This window comes from Canis lupus, chromosome 35, assembly GCF_048164855.1.
Source record: "Canis lupus baileyi chromosome 35, mCanLup2.hap1, whole genome shotgun sequence".
Classification (NCBI taxonomy): Eukaryota; Metazoa; Chordata; class Mammalia; order Carnivora; family Canidae; genus Canis; species Canis lupus.
In genome coordinates this window covers 4549000-4565360 of record NC_132872.1, presented here as the reverse complement: position 1 = coordinate 4565360, position 16361 = coordinate 4549000, and the positions used below count along the sequence as shown (strand labels likewise).

Sequence of the window (16361 nt, the reverse complement as noted above, 5' to 3'; positions counted from 1 at the left end):
TCAGGTTGCCTGGATCTGGAGACAGGACCGAAGAGATACAGATCCAAGGTTGATGAGTTCTTGAAAAGATAATCTCCAGTTGAGAGAGCCAAGAAAAATTTTTAAGAGGTAGGCAGCTTTGGCTTAATCAATAGACCCTGATTGAATAGTGGTTTTATAATGACATTATAGAAAATGTCATTAATAGTTAAATGATATTAACTCACCTCCTAACTCTATGTGGTTGACTTCCTCTCATCGATCCTAGACCCTGTCAGTTCAGGCCAGATGGCCAGAGCCAGGGAGGAATGAATTCTTCTAGAATGATTTAATTGCAGGGCCACTAACAACTTAGAATAAGGTACTCTCCTCACTATTGGTCAATTTGGTAAGGGTCTCTCTTTGGTAAGGTTTTTTTTGTTTTTTTTTTTTTCTTTTTTTTATTGCAATATAACTGACCTCTGACATTATGTTAGGTTCAGCTACATAACACAATGATTCGATATATGTATATAGTGTGAGATAATCACATTAAATCTAACATCCATCACAACACAGCTATAAATTTTTTTCTTGTGATAAGAACTTTGAAGATCTACTCTCTTAGCAACTTGTAAAAATACAGCACAGTATTATTAACTACAGTCATCATTCTATGATATCTCCATGACTTCTTTATTTTATAGCTGAAAGTTTGTACATTCCTGCCTTTACCCATTTTGCCTACACTCCACCCCCACCTCTAGTAACCAGCAATCTGTTCTCTGTATCTATGAATTTGGTTGTTTTTTTATCTTTTTTCTTTTCTTTTTTTTTTTAGATTCCAAGTAGAGAGATCATACAGTATTTATCTTTCTCTGATCTAAAAGAATTTTTTTCAGTCTTCTCTATGTCTTCTTCCCTATTTATTCCCATCAATTAAAAAGACAGTATCTCCACTGCATCTCATTGGGTGTTTATCAGTTAGGAACACGTTTTTGTAAAATTTCATGTGTGAATAACTACAGCCAAAGATCCTATTTTAAAAAGTGTTTAAGCTGTAGGATTTTGTGTGTGTGTGTGTGTGTGTGTGTGTGTGTGTGTGTGTGTCTCTTAGTTGCTTGTCATTATGCTCCCTTCACTTCTGTACCATCAACCTATGCCCACCCCCACCAATTCTCAATGTTCTGGTTTGTTGCCTCATGGGTTTTTTTGTTTGTTTGTTTTTGTTTTTGTTTTTGTTTTGCCTCATGGTTTTAAATTGGCTGCTGAGCACCAGGTATCATACCTGCATTCAAGGCAGAAAGCAGAGGAGAGATGGAACATGAGAACACCAGTGATTTTTTTTTTTTTAAATCAGAAAAGAGCTTTCCTGGAACTTCTATAGCCAACTTCAGCCAGAATGGGTCACTGAGCCACCTCTAGCTAGAAAGGAAGCCTCTACAATGGCTCCTAGAGTAGAAAAGATCAAGGATAAAGGGAATTGGTAATGGGTTATGTGTTGGCTGTCCAAAAGGTCTGCCATAAAGTGGAGAAGCCCTAACGGATGTGACATACTGAGACCTACAGGGCTGAACATCTCATAGTTTGGAGCTTCTCAGATGTGAGCCATAAGAAGCACCTGTGGTCCTACTTTAATGTGACCAAGTCTTCTTGATAGAAAGAGGGGCTTTATGCCTATGAATATAGGTATAATAAGGAAATGAGGACAGGGCAGCAACAATTTTCTCTTTCGGAAATAAAAACAAGAAGTACAAATTTGAACCAACTTTCTAATTACCAGCTTTGGAAGGCAGCAGGAAGCAAACCTTTCTAACTTCCTCACACCCTGGTGTCTGCTGTGTTTCTCTGCAGTGATGGAAAGGTCCTTGTGGTCCCTGTTCAGAAAGAGCTGGGACATCCCAGTACCCTCTACACCAGGCTTTAGGACTCGAGCTGGTGGTGGCACTTTCAAGAGGGCCGTAGATGGAGCTCCTGGGAGCTGCCACAAAGAAGAGAAGGGTTCATGCTTGCTGCAATGAGCACCAGCCTGGGCCTAAGCAGTAGCTTGAAGGCTTAATTTTAGAAATTCATTCATAAGAGATTCTGCAAGAGCCCAGTTAATGAAGAGCTGAGGTCCTGATGTCACTGTGAAGACACCAGGATTGGTTTGGTACAGAATGAGCACCTGGAACAGGATGCGCCCCAGCACCTGGACGGCAAAGTCATGTGGCTGCAGCAATGAAGGGTAACCTGCATTGGAGGAAGAGAACCATGGGCTACACTCAGTGGGTAACCTTGTTTGGAGCTCAATCTTTTGTAACTCGCAACTCCTGCTCAAAGCCCACGTCACTCCAGGTTAATTCCAGCTTGCTTCTCCCTTCTCTGTGGGCATCAGGGCAGGAACACTCCCTGTTCGACTATGTCTCTGGTAGCAAAACAACCGGCATCCTCATTCTAGAATCTTCTAAGGTGACTCTTCCCTACTGCAAAATATCCCTCTGCCCTTTGGTATGGTGATTATACATACTTGCAGCACACTAGTTTAAGAGCATTTTCTAGGACAGCCTCTCCCTCTGTGTTTCCACTCGCAAAGCTCTCAGATGGAGCTAGATACTCCATCTAAGATCTCTCTGGAACTGTCTTCCTTCTGTGTCTGCTATCCACCAGCATGCTGCCAAGGTGTTGTTCTGCATTAATTTCAGGCAGGTTGGAAGGGGTAAAGTAGCTCCGCAGGCTGACTTTTAAGGAATGCATTCACTTTGACATATAATCCACACGCAACATAGAAAGTCATCTTTCACCAATAGAAGCAAAATGAAATTTTCAAACACAGAATTCTGTACTTTTAAAAATGCTACAGTCAACATTGTGAAAGCATTCGACCCACTGAATTGTTTATCTTATGACAGTTAAGTTTATGTTATGTGGATTTTAACTCATTAAAAAACTACTGTATTACTATGCTTCTTAACCGTATGAAGTGGTTTTACCATTTTCTCCCTCAACTTATTTTCTTTTCACATTCCTGTAGGCCAGAAATACAGAAACCACCAGCTGTTTCTTCTCAGATAAGAAAACCCAGGTCCATAGAAGGTGTGAAACCAACAGGAGGATGACCAACTAACAGAGAACTTAGTTGGCTGATGCCTGGGTCAGTGCTCATTCTACAAGTTTCCAAAGCAAATAACTCCAGGGCATGGTCCCTTCGTGACTTCCAAAGGCAGCAAAGGAAGTAGAAGTACCACCATGCTACAGAGGAAGCTAAGTCCTCTCTTCCTCTCCACGTCTGCCAGGATTTAAGAACAGGAATTCATCTGTCAGAGGCAGGAGTGCAGGAAAGAAGGTACTGGAGTCATTTTTGCTAAGCCATTTTTTTCCAGTTCATTTTTTATATATTATCTTTTAAGTATAAAGTCAGTGTTTTATAACACACTCACAAAGTGGTCCAGCCACCATCGCTGTCTCATCCCAGAACATCTCCATCAACCCCAGTAGGAACCCTCTGCCCATTAGCAGTCCCTGCTGCTCCTCCCTGGCTCCCGGCAACCACAAATCTACGACCGCTTTGCCTATTCTGGACATCTCCTACCCAGAGAGGCATTCAGCATGTGGCCTCTTGTGCCTGGCTGCTCTCACTTAGCAGGATCTTCTCCAGCGTGCATCCACACTGCAGCATGGATCTTCGGGTCGCTCCCTTTCATGGAGTAAGCCAAAGCTAAGTCCCCAGGGATTCTTTCCCTGCTTCTTTCCTGCCAGCTGCCGGGATGTGGGGGTAACCATCAGGGCAACAGAAGAGAGCCTTCATTCTGGCAGGGCCCAGAAAGAAGAAACAGACTCGCCCAGCAGCGTCACCAACATTCCCCACGATCCTCTTCAAGGGGAATATGTGACAAGGACCATGATGTCCGACTCACTGGCGAAGAGTCTTAACTATGAGACTGCATGGGGCGCACATCACATGCGGCCTATGCACTCTCCAGATGGTGAGGGCCATCCTACACAAGGCCAAGCCTGGTGCTGGAACAAAGGTAAGGCCCAGTGTCACTTGGGATGAGTGACATGCTTGCTCCCTTTCTTCTACAAGAGTGGAGGGGCCTCTTAAACTGTAGATTCATAACGCAACCTATGAATTTCTCATCACCTCAGCTGTCTTTTTGCTCAGGTCAAAGGCTTCTAGCCTCTCAGGTGTTTCCTGGGGTGGATTCCCCATGTTTAACTCAGGACAAATAATACCCGCCAATGTCCCGGACTCCCACGTGCATCTCCCCATCAAGCTGATGATGTGACTTCCTGGCGGCCTGAGCCAGCAGTGTCACAAGTCTCCCCACTGGGGCATAACCTTAGTATTCTTACAGCGGTTCGTCAATGTCCCTGCCATCGTTTTCTCTGTTCTAGCACAGGGCGGACAAGGAGTTACCATGCCTAATTTGCAGAAGAGTAAATGGAGCCCCAGTGGAGCAAAGGACCTGTATTCATTAGCACAAGGGACTCCATCTCCCACCCGGATGCTCTGGATGCACCAAGCAGATACATGAGAGGCTATTTCACAAAACGCTCCTTTGAGGGAGGAAGTGAAAGAAAATTTACAGCCTGTTCTCAACTGTCCAGCTTTGAGGACACATATTTCAACCCAAGCTGCATGGTTCCTGCCACCAGCCCCGGTCATCAGCCATGCTTAGGCAGCACATACCCAGAACATGCCCTATGTTAACAGTAAAACATCCCAGCATCCCTTCCCAACCCAGACCAACGTCAACCATAAATCAAACAAGTTGCGTAAGCTGAGAGACATTCACTTGATGTGTGGGTGCGGAGAAAACCAGGCTTCCACAAGCTCCAACCTGCTGGGGCATGGGCCGGGGAAGTGGTGACGACCCTGCCCCATCTCCTCTCCGACCTCCCCTCCAGCCACACTTCTTACCCTCCCTTCAAACTTGGCGGTGGCTCCTTCTCTGATGCAGAGGTTCCGAGGGGGCAAAATGAAAGCAGGGGCCTCTGTCGGGGGTGCAGACCCGGCCCTCGAGTGATCCACACTGACGGAGGTTTTAGAAGCCTGTGTCAAGGCGGCCAGCTTCACATCCCCCATGGTCTGCAAACAGGAAGGAAGACCAGGTCAGATGAGACAAAGTGCAGCCCCTCGTCCCTGTGCATGGCCAGTGGGCGCCCCGTCAGGTCAGGGCTGGCCTGGAGCTCTTCTCTGGGAATGAGAGGCTCTGTGTCCTCCACATGCAAGGCTGCCAGGGTGAGGCTCAGCCCGCCCCAGCACCAGCACCAGCACAGGGCCACACACCTGCCTCTCCTACACCCTACAGAGAACTTCGAAGAAAGGGGGCAGCTAGGGACACCTGGGTGGCTCAGGGGTTGAGTGTCTGTCTTTGGCTCAGGTCATGATCCTGGGGTTGTGGGATCGAGTCCCATATCGGGCTCCCTGCAGGGAGCCTGCTTCTCCCTCTGCCTGTGTCTCTGCCTCTCTGTGTGTGTCTCTCATGAATAAATAAAGTCTTAAAAGGAAAGGGGGCAGCTGGAGCAAGAATGGAGGGACCAGCTGATCTCAGCCCTTCTACAGCTGACATCTAAAGCCAGTATTTAATAATCGCTGGCTCTTCAGGATCAACATGTAAACCAGGCACTCACAACAGAAAGTAAAAGCTGCTTTTGCCTGAACTGTGAGAGGTCACAGGCTAAAGAAAAACAGGATCCATCTTCCCAGAAAGGAAAGAGTTTGGGGTTAAAACAGCAAGGATCCTGGCTGAGGTGAGGAGAGGTGAGAGCGAGCGGATGAATGAGGGAAGGAAGTGGGTCTTGGGAGGACATCCCACTTCTGGGGACCAGATGGTGGAAAGCCTCGCAGGTCACAGAACGTGGCGTTCTAAGATTATTCAGGCTAATTTCTCCATTTGCCACCGAGGCCCGGAGAGGGTAAGTCACTAGCCCAAAGAGACAGAGCAAAATGATGGCATCATTGGCAAGAATACCTCAGGCTCCCGGCTCCTGGCACAGGGCCCAGTCAGGCCTGGACAGGATGTCGATGGGGGCTGGCAGGTTAGCTGGAGCAAAGGGACTTCCTTGGGATTGATTCCAGAAGTGGAATTAGTAACAGGTGCGAATCTGAGTTCTTGGTGGTAAGCAGCAGAACAGACTCTGGCTGTCATAAACAGAGAAGGGATTTGTTGGAAAGATGGGGAAGGAAGGGCTCCCCACGTCCACAGGAAAGAATGGAGGACAAGGCTGGGAAAACGGGCAGTGGTTGAGAGAAGCCGGGGGGGGGGGGAAGGGGTGATGAGACCCTAGGTAGTCGCTGGACGTCCACAGCCACCACCTGGAGGACAGCTCAAGTACCCCTGCTCTAGGTTCCAAGCCAGGTGGGAGCCTCAGCAGGCTGGGACAGCTCCAGATTGGGGATCGCATCTCACTGGCCATGGAACGGTGGTGTCAGGGGCATGTAATTAGTTTGTTGAAATTTCTAACATCTAATAAAAATAAGTAGGGATACGCCTTTTGAAGCTGAAGCTCAAGTAACAAAGAGCCAGGTTTGTTTATAACAGAGCACGTCCTCTGCTTGACAAACCCAGCTCTCTCTTTTGCCAATAAGGTATTAGCTGCGCAAACAAAATCCTTTCCAAATGATAAGCCTCACAGGTTCACAGCGGTAGATGACAATATAAGCAAAGCTTCTGTAGCACTTAGCCTCCACCAGAAACTGTTCTAAGCACTTTTGAATAACAGCTCATTTGCTCCTCATATAAACACTATGAGGTGGATAATCCCATCATCCCCATTTTATGGATTAGGCACGGCAAGATTAAGAAATTTGCCCAAAGTCGTGGCATTTAGTAGGGGCCAGGACTGGCACTTGGACCCAAGAGCTCCTACTCTTAACCACCGGCCCTCTTACCCCCTTGGATGTGGTTAGAGATGGCTGGTGGGGAGAGGGGTCTGAGGTTGGGGTAGCAAGTGAGAGAGCTACTAGCATATACACATAAAATTAAGGTTTTCTGCATGTCAAAATATACCATCAACAACATTGAAAGACGGATGGGATAAAGTGTTTGCAACAAAAACAAAGGACTGGAATACTTTACATCTGAGAAGGAAATGGCCCCACAGATAAATGGGCAGAGGCTATGACTCAGGCAGGTCACAGAAGACAGACAAATGGCCACTGAAACAAACGGACATGGCCTGACCTCAGTGAGAATCCAAGAGCGCAAATTAAGAACAAGCTATTGTCTTTCTTAAAAAACTGACCACACTGACATTTAAAAGGCAAGATAACATAAGACTGCGGTGAGGCGGCACAGTCACACCCTCCTGGGGGGGCTTATAAATTGCCAAATTGTTTTCCGGAGAGATGGCATCAAAGAGATCCTTAAAAAAAAAAAAAAAAAAAGGTCCACTTCTCCTCCCAGAAATCTTACATTTAGCAATACTGGGAAAGAATCAGAGATGCAGCATAAAATTCATCTCTAGGAATGTTAATCACATTATTTATAGCAGAAGAAACTGAAAAATAACCCTGTGAGGTAGAAACAGAAATGAAGGGCAGGCCGGGTGGCTCAGTGGTTTAGCGCTGCCTTCGGCCCACGGTGTGATCCTGGAGACCCGGGATCGAGTCCAATGTCGGGCTCCCTGCAAGGAGCCTGCTTCTCCCTTCTCGGTCTGTGTCTCTGCCTCTCTCTCTCTCTCTGTGTGTGTCTCTCATGAATAAATAAATAAAATCTTTTTTAAAAAAGAAAAGAAACAGAAAGGAAGACCCAATTAAGTATCTAACAGTGAGAACTGGCTGGAAACAGTGCAATATCAGGCAGTTGTATGAGTGAATGTTTACAAGGAAAAATAATGAATGATCTAGGAATTTTAGACTCAAAATAAGTTTTGTTATGGAATACTTCATTCATACAGACATACAGAAAAGCAGGAAGAATGATAAAATGAGCACCTCAGATGCCTATCACCTAACTTCAACAATTAACACCTATCTGGTCCAGCAGCACCACCCAAGGGGGCAAACCCCACAGTCCAGCAAGGCCGCTCTGACTGTGCTCCTTTCACAAATGAGGACACCGAAGCTCAGAAATAAAACCTGTCCAAGGTCACAGAGCTAAGAAATAGAAACCAAAACCACACCTGACCTCAGTCATACCCTCGAGAGCTCCTGGAGCATCCCATGACCCAGACAAGGCATTTCCTGCTGTCCCCAGTAAAGGGACATAAAATAGGCAGAGGGTGGGGAGTATTGCCTCCCCTTCTGCTCCTAGGCCTGGCTTTGAAAGACACAAGACGGCCTCTTCCCATCCCCCCCTGCTTTCTGGGGAGCTAAAAACGAGGAGTGGTGACATCAGGTTCAGGACCCTCTCCGCATATTATCCTGATCCAAGATCTTCTGAGGTCTCTATTTTTTTTTAAGATTTTATTTATTTATTCATGGGAGACAGAGAGAGAGAGAGAGAGAGAGAGAGGCAGAGACACAGGCAGAGGGAGAAGCAGGCTCCATGCAGGGAGCCCTACGTGGGACTCGATCCCAGGTCCCCAGGATCGCGCCCTGAGCTGCAGGTGGCACTAAACCGCTGCACCACCAGGGCTGCCCCTTCTGAGGTCTCTAAATCTCCTGAAGGCCCCGGATGCTATCATCAAAGGGAGGTTGGCTTCAAAACACAGAAGCCTATCCCAATGGGAGGTCTGGCTTCATGGTTAGAAAAGGAACAGGCAAGTCCTTCTCCCTAGCCAAGAGACATCCAGTCCCCCACAAGGTGGTTGCAGGGAGTAGTTACTTAACCATCAGGCGAACAGGCGCAGGGCCCAGTCCCAGGCTGGCCAGACACACCAAACAGCTTCGCTCAGCCCATTGCCCCACCCACTGCCACCAGCAGCATAAACAGAGTTTGTCCACATTGACAAATAACGGTTACGGACATAACTGGGATGTTCTATCAAAAAAATAATAATAAATCAGGGGTGCCTGGCTGGCTTTAGTCAGCGGAGCATGCGACTCCCCATCTTGGGGTTGTGAGTTCAAACCCCCATACGGGCATAGAGATCATGTAAAAAACAAAACCTTTAAAATAATAACAGTAAATCAAACCAACCATCCTTATTCCCTTCTAATGTCTCGTCCAGCCTGCTGACCACATTCCAGTCGAGAACACCAGAGGGGCTGGGTAACTTTTGCCATAATTTCTCTACTGGCAGAGCAGTGCTCAGTGGCTGGAAACACACCCAGCTCGGGGGTTCGTTCAATACCAGTTAAATGCAGATCAAAGGACAGAGAATTCAGAAGTGAAAAAAAAAAAAAAAAAAAAAAAAAAAGGAGGGAGTCAAAGAGAACTGGATGAAGGCCCCCCTCCCCCCATGCTCAGGCCAAAGCTCACCTCCAAAGTTTTCACGAGTAACATAATTCGTTAACCATCCAAAGCAGCACTAAGTTAACTTGACTTTAATTTGATCAAAAGCACTTTAAATTGTTTCTTGAACCCAGAAAAGAACAGTTTTCTACTATGGCCAAAAGAGAGTGAACTGCGGCAGAAAGACCCAAAAGAAGTGTTAAAGCTTCGGGACGAAGTTATACAGCAGAACAAGTTCTGAGAAACCAGCAGTCTGTCCTCTTCGCTCCCTCCCCAGGGCTCATTTAAAACGATCGCGGTCTTTAAGCAGCTGACCTGCAGCAGGGCATCCTGGCGATAGCTGCACCTACCCTACAGGTGGGGCCGGGCTCCCAGCAGCCTCTGCACGGAGCTGGCAGAGGGGCCAGCGAACACCCAGTGCAGGGGCCCCAGGTCCCCCTGGCCTGCAGTCAGCTCCCGACCACGGCCCTACCCGCTCCCAGTCCCGCAGGAGCCGCTCCTGGGCTGTGGGCTGTGCCAGGTGGCCTGGCTGGGACCACGGGGGCCAACAGTGGGCCAGGGCCGCCGTGCCTTACCGTGGCCTCCTCCCCGGGCAGTTCTCCCATGAGTCGGACGCGTGGGCAGCTCCCCCGCGGGACCGGAGAAGGAAGGCGGCCCAGGGGAGCCGGACGCTGCGCGGCCCAGGGCTCGACTCCAAGCCAAGGGGCGGCCGCCGCCTCTGCGCGCAGATGTTGCAACTTGCCTTGGGCCGGGCAGCCAGCTTCACTCGGTTCAGGGAGATCTGTTGTTCTAATCCGCCCAGCTGGGGTGACCTTTGAAACCCCTGGCTGCCAGCTGTAGAGGCGCTCAGTGGAGTCCCGGGGAGACCAGGAGGGGAAGCTCACAGGTCTCTACTCGTTCGGAGCTGCCGATTCCAATCTCAGTGTGGAGCAAAGGGAGGATGCTGCCAAGCGGAGAGCTGAACCCTTGGCGGGGGGGGGGGGGGGGGGGGGGAGCTGGGCACACCCCCAGCTCCACATCTGGCCTGGAACGTCACTCACCCCTTGGCACATCTGGCACGGGATTACCACATAGGGCTCATGGGGATGTGAGCCTCCCGAGACCCAGCTCTTTCCTCCTTAAGCTGAAGAAGTCCTGCTGATGATCCCTGGAGTGGGAGGCAAGCCCAGAGAACAGGCGGACGGGGAACTCCCGTGCTGCAATCGTCGTCGGGAACCCGGGCTGAGATCTGACCCAGGCTCCAAGCATTCATGTCACACACAGGGCCTGGTGGGGCTCGTTCTGGCCCCCGGGGAGCTTCAGGACTGGTCCTTGGTGCGTACTACTGAGGCACGGTAGCAGGTGATGCCGGCCCCGTCCTCCTCCAGGGGACGGAAGGATTGCCCCAGCTGCACAGGGATCTCTCATCCTATGCGGCTCACGCCACGGGACGAACTGCAGATGCCTGCCTGAATCACGAATGACAAGGCTTTAAAGCCTTTCCGTTTGGGCCCTTGAATAACTGGTATTTTTGTGACACCCAGGTAGCCCCTCACCCTCTGGCTCAGCAGTTCTCAAGTTTTTGGTCACAGAGCCCCTTTATGCTCCTAAGAATCAGTGAGGATTCCAAAGAGCTTTTGTTTGAGAGTGACTGCTAGCGGTATTTACTGTATTCAAAATTAAAACTAGTAATTCACTCAAAAACATTAATAAGCCCATTTGATGTTCACATAACACTTTTCAAGGAAAAAGATTTTTCAAAGCAAAAAAACAGTTTAGTAAGAAGAATTGTTCATTTCTGCAAATTCCTGTAATGTCTGGCTAATAGATGACAGCTAGATTTTCATATCTGCTTCTATATTCAGTCTACTGTGATACCACTGCATTTGCAGCTGCTGGAAAGCTCCACTTGAGAGAGAAAGAGGGTGAAAAAGGTCAACGCCATCTTATTACAAAGATGATCTGGACCTCTGGGCCCCCGAACGAGTCTCAGGGATCCCAAGGATCCCCTGGGGGCCCACTTTGAGGACTGTTGCTTTAACCCAGCCCCCTAGCCTCCCCATCACCATCTGCTCTCCTGTCTGTCCTCCTAAAAATGCACAACCAGAAAGGGAAAAGTGGTTATACGGGATAGTGGAGTGTGGTTCTGAGGAATGGGGGAGGAGGAGGGTGAATCGATATCTAATTTGGTTCCACATTTTCTTCCAAAGAGAATGGCTCAACAAACATGCGCCGGAGAGATCTGAAGCTGAAACAGATACTGCAACACTGCACATAGACCTCTGGCCCCACAGAGGATAGGTTGGTCCCATTAGCAACATGCATCAAATCCCTTCCGTCCTATCCTCTCTGTCTCAAAGATCAGAGTTGACAGTCACGTAGTTGTGTGGTTCTAAGATTCACATCTGCCCCCCTTCCCCCACTGGAGCACAAACTCTACTGGGTCAAGATCCCGTGTGTTCCACTAACTGCTGTATCCCCAATGCCTACAGTACTTAAAATACCTTTAAGTCAACTAAGCCCTTGGCCAAGACTGAATATAAATCCCAGACCTCTGGAAGCCATGGTAGATATTTGAATATTTTATGGCTAATAAAGGAAGACATAAATCTAAACAACAATGCTGCTTACCAATGAGGAATGGAGGTAAATTCGGATCTAAGACTTCTTACAGGGAGGTCTCCGGTGGTGGCAACAGGACTGGAAAGTCATTTTGAACTGGACAGAACCAAGGACTATGACGTGGACAAAAATGTGGGAGGCATGCCTATCAAACCTGTGGATTACACTACACGAGTAGGAACAACTAACATGCTCAACACAGCTCACGTGTTAAATACAGCCATGAAAGGTCAGCAAAACGGACCAGTTTGAGAGGAAACTTCAATGAACAAATTTTTCAAATTGAATACTTAGGCTTGGGAGCAAAAATGGGGGCACCTGGGTGGCGCAGCTGGTTGAGCATCTGACTCTTGGTTTCCACTCAGGTCATGACGTCAGCGTCATGAGATAGAGGCCCCATCTTGCGGTCTGCGCTCAGCACAGAGTCTGCTTGAGACTCTCCATCAAATAATAAATCTAAACCAAACCAAACCAACCCAACACAACTACCCAAGTACACAACGGCTAATTGGAAACACTGCACATAGACCTCTGGCCCCACAGAGGATAGGTTGGTCCCATTAGCAGCATGCATCAAATCTCTTCCGTCCTCTCCTCTCTCTCTCAAAGATCATAGTTGACAGTCACGTAGTTGTGTGGTTCTAAGATTCACATCTGCCCCCCCCCCCCCACTGGAGCACAAACTCTACTGGATCAAGATCCCATGTGTTCCACTAACTGCTGTATCCCCAATGCCTACAGTACTCATGAGCACATGATAAGTTCTCAACAAGTACTCGTGGAATACATGAACAGAATGTTCGGCTAAAAAAGTATTGGGAAAAAAAAAAAACCTCTCCCAAATTATGACACCATTTAACTTTATTATATAGGGAATGCTAAGAATATTGGAGAGTGGATGTAGGGAAATAAGTGGGCGAACAGGTCACCACGATTAAAAAAATCTGCTCTTCTGGAGTCTATAGGTATTTGGTTCCAGACGCCTGGGTGCCAGTCTGGCTTTTAAACCAGGCATGTGAGTCGTGCATCCTTTCTACTCTGCTTCTCAGTCTTCCAGGGTGTGAAATGGGGATGATGATGTCCTGCCTTGGAACCTTGGGTAGACTGAGTTTCCCGCCGGCATTTCCAAGCAACTTGGATCCAGGTCCCCAGCTTCCCAAGGGAAAGCACTCAGTGCAAACCCTGTCTGAGCTCTTCCCTGGGCCACCAGGCCGACTCTTCCCTCCCCTGGACTTCCCAGGCCTTTTCTCTAAAAAAGCACGTGAAAGGAGGGGCTGGGGTTCTGCAGGCAGATGAGCTGCCCACGTCAGCCTGGCCACATCAGCAGAGCAGCAGACCACGGGCGGGAGGAAGATGCCGGCTCAGCGACACTACTCTGAGTGCCCACATCTTTGGCAGAAAGTTATTTTTAAATGTTCTTAAAAGGGGAGACACGCACATGCACACACACACACACACACGCAGATCAAATCAAATAAACACACCCAACCGCACACACAGCGTGAATGAGCAAGGCCTGGTCTCTTGGAGCTGCTCTCTTCCTATTGGGATTCTTGCTTAATTTGGGATTTAATGAGAAAAGGCTGAGAGAAGCTTTTTGCAATAAAAGTCACATACAAAAAAAAAAAAAAAATCAAAGCCAGAACCAGAAACTCTGATTATAAGTAAATTAGCATAAGACACATTTCCATCACAATCCAGCAACGATCCTAAATGTTCATTCATTTTGTTATCAGGTCTTATTGCTACAGGAGCAAGTTTGAGGTCACAAGTGTGTTGATCCAACCATCCTCTTCTCCCTCTGTTAAGTCATACCAACTGTGCCCAGTTTTTTAAAATCCACAAGATGAGCACTGTGATACCCATGTAGAGGGGTCAGGCCCTACCACCCTGTGTCTGTGGGAGCCCAGAAAAGCACTTCGGGGAACAGGAACAGTACTCAGGGTGTCCATCCCCGGGATGCCCCGTGGACGGGAACAGACTGCTCAACAGTCAGACGCCGCATTTGCCGCTCCACTGTGTGGCCTGAGGCAAGTGAAAACCTCTGCGTGTCTTAGGTGACTCATCTACAAACAGGGCTCCTGCTAATACCCTGCCACCTGCACGCTGCCACGGGGGTCAGCAATGTGGAAGAAAAGCAGCCCCAGCCCAGTCTCTGGCAGAGAAGAAGTGTTCAACCTGTGGCAGCTGCTGTGGTTAACATCCTCGTTGTTGTTTCAAGATCTTTCAGAAGCTCAGAGGATCGAAGCAGCCTTGGCCATGGAGGAGGCCACAGGAGAAACCGGGGGTGGGGGGGTGAAGGGACATCTGAGAGACACTCAGCAACCCTGGTACTCACTGTGGCTGCACCGTAACCAGCTGTGCGATCTTAAGGAAGTCACTGCCCTTCTCTCCCGATGGATGGGCCTCTCCAGACACTTCCTGCCCTAGTCCACCTATGTCTCTAGGACTGCCACCAGCACGACATAGGACACCTGGGCAGGTGGGAAAGGCTTGGCAGAGAGAGCCAAGCCCACAGCAGGAACCTGATGCAGGACACCAGGAGAGGAGGAAAGAAACTTCTGTTCCCAGCCCACCACGCAGGGCTTCACAGGCTGGGCAGCCGAACCAGGTGGGCACACCTGAGAGACGCCAGCATCTGCCATGAGGACAGAGATGGGGTCAGGGCTAAGGACGGCCACTATTCTTGCCATTATTCCAGCTTCGCAGCCTCTGGCCAGCTCCCAAGCTGAGCCTCTGATTGGATGAAGTCTGTCCAGAGAGAAACTGGGGCAAACGCTGAGGAGGGACGCCCAAGGTAAAAAGGAGAAAAAGAGAGAACCAATAATAGCTATTCTTTGGTGGGCACGTACTTAAGGCGACTTACCTCATTTAATCCCTTAGAATGGAGAATATTAACAGCAAAATTAACGGGGCAGAGTGTTGGGCAGTATCATTCACTCATAAAGTAAATAGAACATGTTCCTTTTCTTTCTACTACTTTATTCTTCTCCCGCTCCCTGCCCCAGTTCAGCCAATATCCAGTGCCAGTGTCAGAGGGATGAAGGAAGATCTAGAAAGGGGGGGGGGGAGTAAAGGAAAGGTCACCCCTCTGTGCCACAGTCTGCTCTTCAGAGAAGCCCAGGAAAGCTCTGGAAGAGAAAGCCCAGAGCAGAAGTGAGCCTCGCAAGGCTGCTGACCACTCTCTGCCCCAGCAGGGGCTCTGAACAGCCTCTCTAGCTCCACACTGGCGCGCTCCATCCCTTCTTCCCTAGCCAGCGCTAAAGCACCCCTCTAAAAATAAATAAATAAATAAAATAATTAAGAAAATAAAGCACCCCTCTGCCTTGTGCAGGCGGCTGAATTGTGGCAATGCTCTGAAGGGACAGGAGTGGACGACCTTGGGCTGCTCTAAGAACACAGACGTACAAGAGGGATGAGCAGAGGTCACCCAGGCCTGGCTGCTGGACCCGGCTCCTGAGGCTCCGCTGCACACAGTTCAGGGGAGATGCCAGCCTGTTTCTGGCCTGTTTCTTCTGGGAAAACTGCTCTGTGGTTGGACTAGCATCAGTCTGATCTGAGGGGAGACTGATGAGAGGAGACAGGACGAGGAGGACGCCTTTGTGGGAGCCCCGTCGTTCCATGTGAGAGCCTCGGGTTGGGCCGGAGTGTCCCCCAAGGAGTGTCCCCCAAGGATGGGGCAGCAGGAAGCGCTGCCACCAGGAGGGCCTGTGGAGGTGCAGAGCGCTGGTAAGAACCAAGGCAGGATCTCAAGATCCTCCTGGGGCCCGGGGCAGTGCCGTCACCCATCTGGCTCTAGCGTGTGCGTGCTTCGCTCAGGCTTCCCTTACCGAGAGGCCTTGGGACGCTTCTCTTGCAAATCCTCTCCCACGTGACCCAGCGGAGGAAAATGAGGCACGAGCCAACCTGATGTGTCAGCTCCCAGGGGCCCCGATTTGAAATTCAAGTTTGCAGCTGGTTTCTGATTGCTCCCACCAACACGATCTGAATCCCCTGGCTGAAGCCAGAGGCCTGGCAAACTGTTCCGGATTTCCAGTGCGCCTTCCACCCTTGACTAGCGCTCAGATGAGAGGGCAGGTGCGAGAGAAGCAGAATGAGGAGGGAGCCAAGGCTGGGTGTCTCCAGCATGCCAGGAGCGAAAGCACTAAATCCAGCTAGGTTTCGCCCATGCAGTTTTCAGGCTGGTTGCCTCGGCTGGAAAGAAAGGACCAATTCCTCCTCGGGGGTCAAGCCCAGAACTGCATCAAAAACACAGCTGGGGTAACCACCCATCCTAGGACAAGAGCAATAACAAGTCGGCAATTCAAGAGCAAGCCAGGTGGTGACAGCCAGCCAATGGACTTTGACGAAGGGGTCCCATCCTAGGCTTTGTGGTCAAAAATGCCTGGGTGGCTCAGTGGTTGAGTGTCTACCTTTGGCTCAGGTCATGATCCCTGGGTCCCGGGATCGAGTCCTGCATCAGGCTCCGTTGGGAGGAGC

General features: G+C 49.3%; 1 protein-coding gene across 3 annotated transcripts in view; it reads right to left on the bottom strand.

Annotated features, from left to right (window-relative positions):
* The window catches only part of MYLK (myosin light chain kinase), a 203680-nt gene that overhangs the window by 169650 nt on the left and 17669 nt on the right, over positions 1-16361 (bottom strand). The window contains exons 1-2 of one of the 3 annotated variants that reach the window (XM_072811849.1): positions 9857-9989; positions 4862-5029 (exon numbers count right to left, since the gene is read on the bottom strand). The exons of 1 other annotated variant lie outside the window; for it this stretch is intronic. In XM_072811849.1, coding sequence (XP_072667950.1) covers positions 4862-5029; positions 9857-9886 — 198 coding nt within the window. In that variant the 5' untranslated portion in view covers positions 9887-9989. Of the gene's footprint in view, positions 1-4861; positions 5030-9856; positions 9990-16361 lie in introns of those variants that run through there. One more of the 3 variants, XM_072811848.1, reaches the window with a different exon arrangement.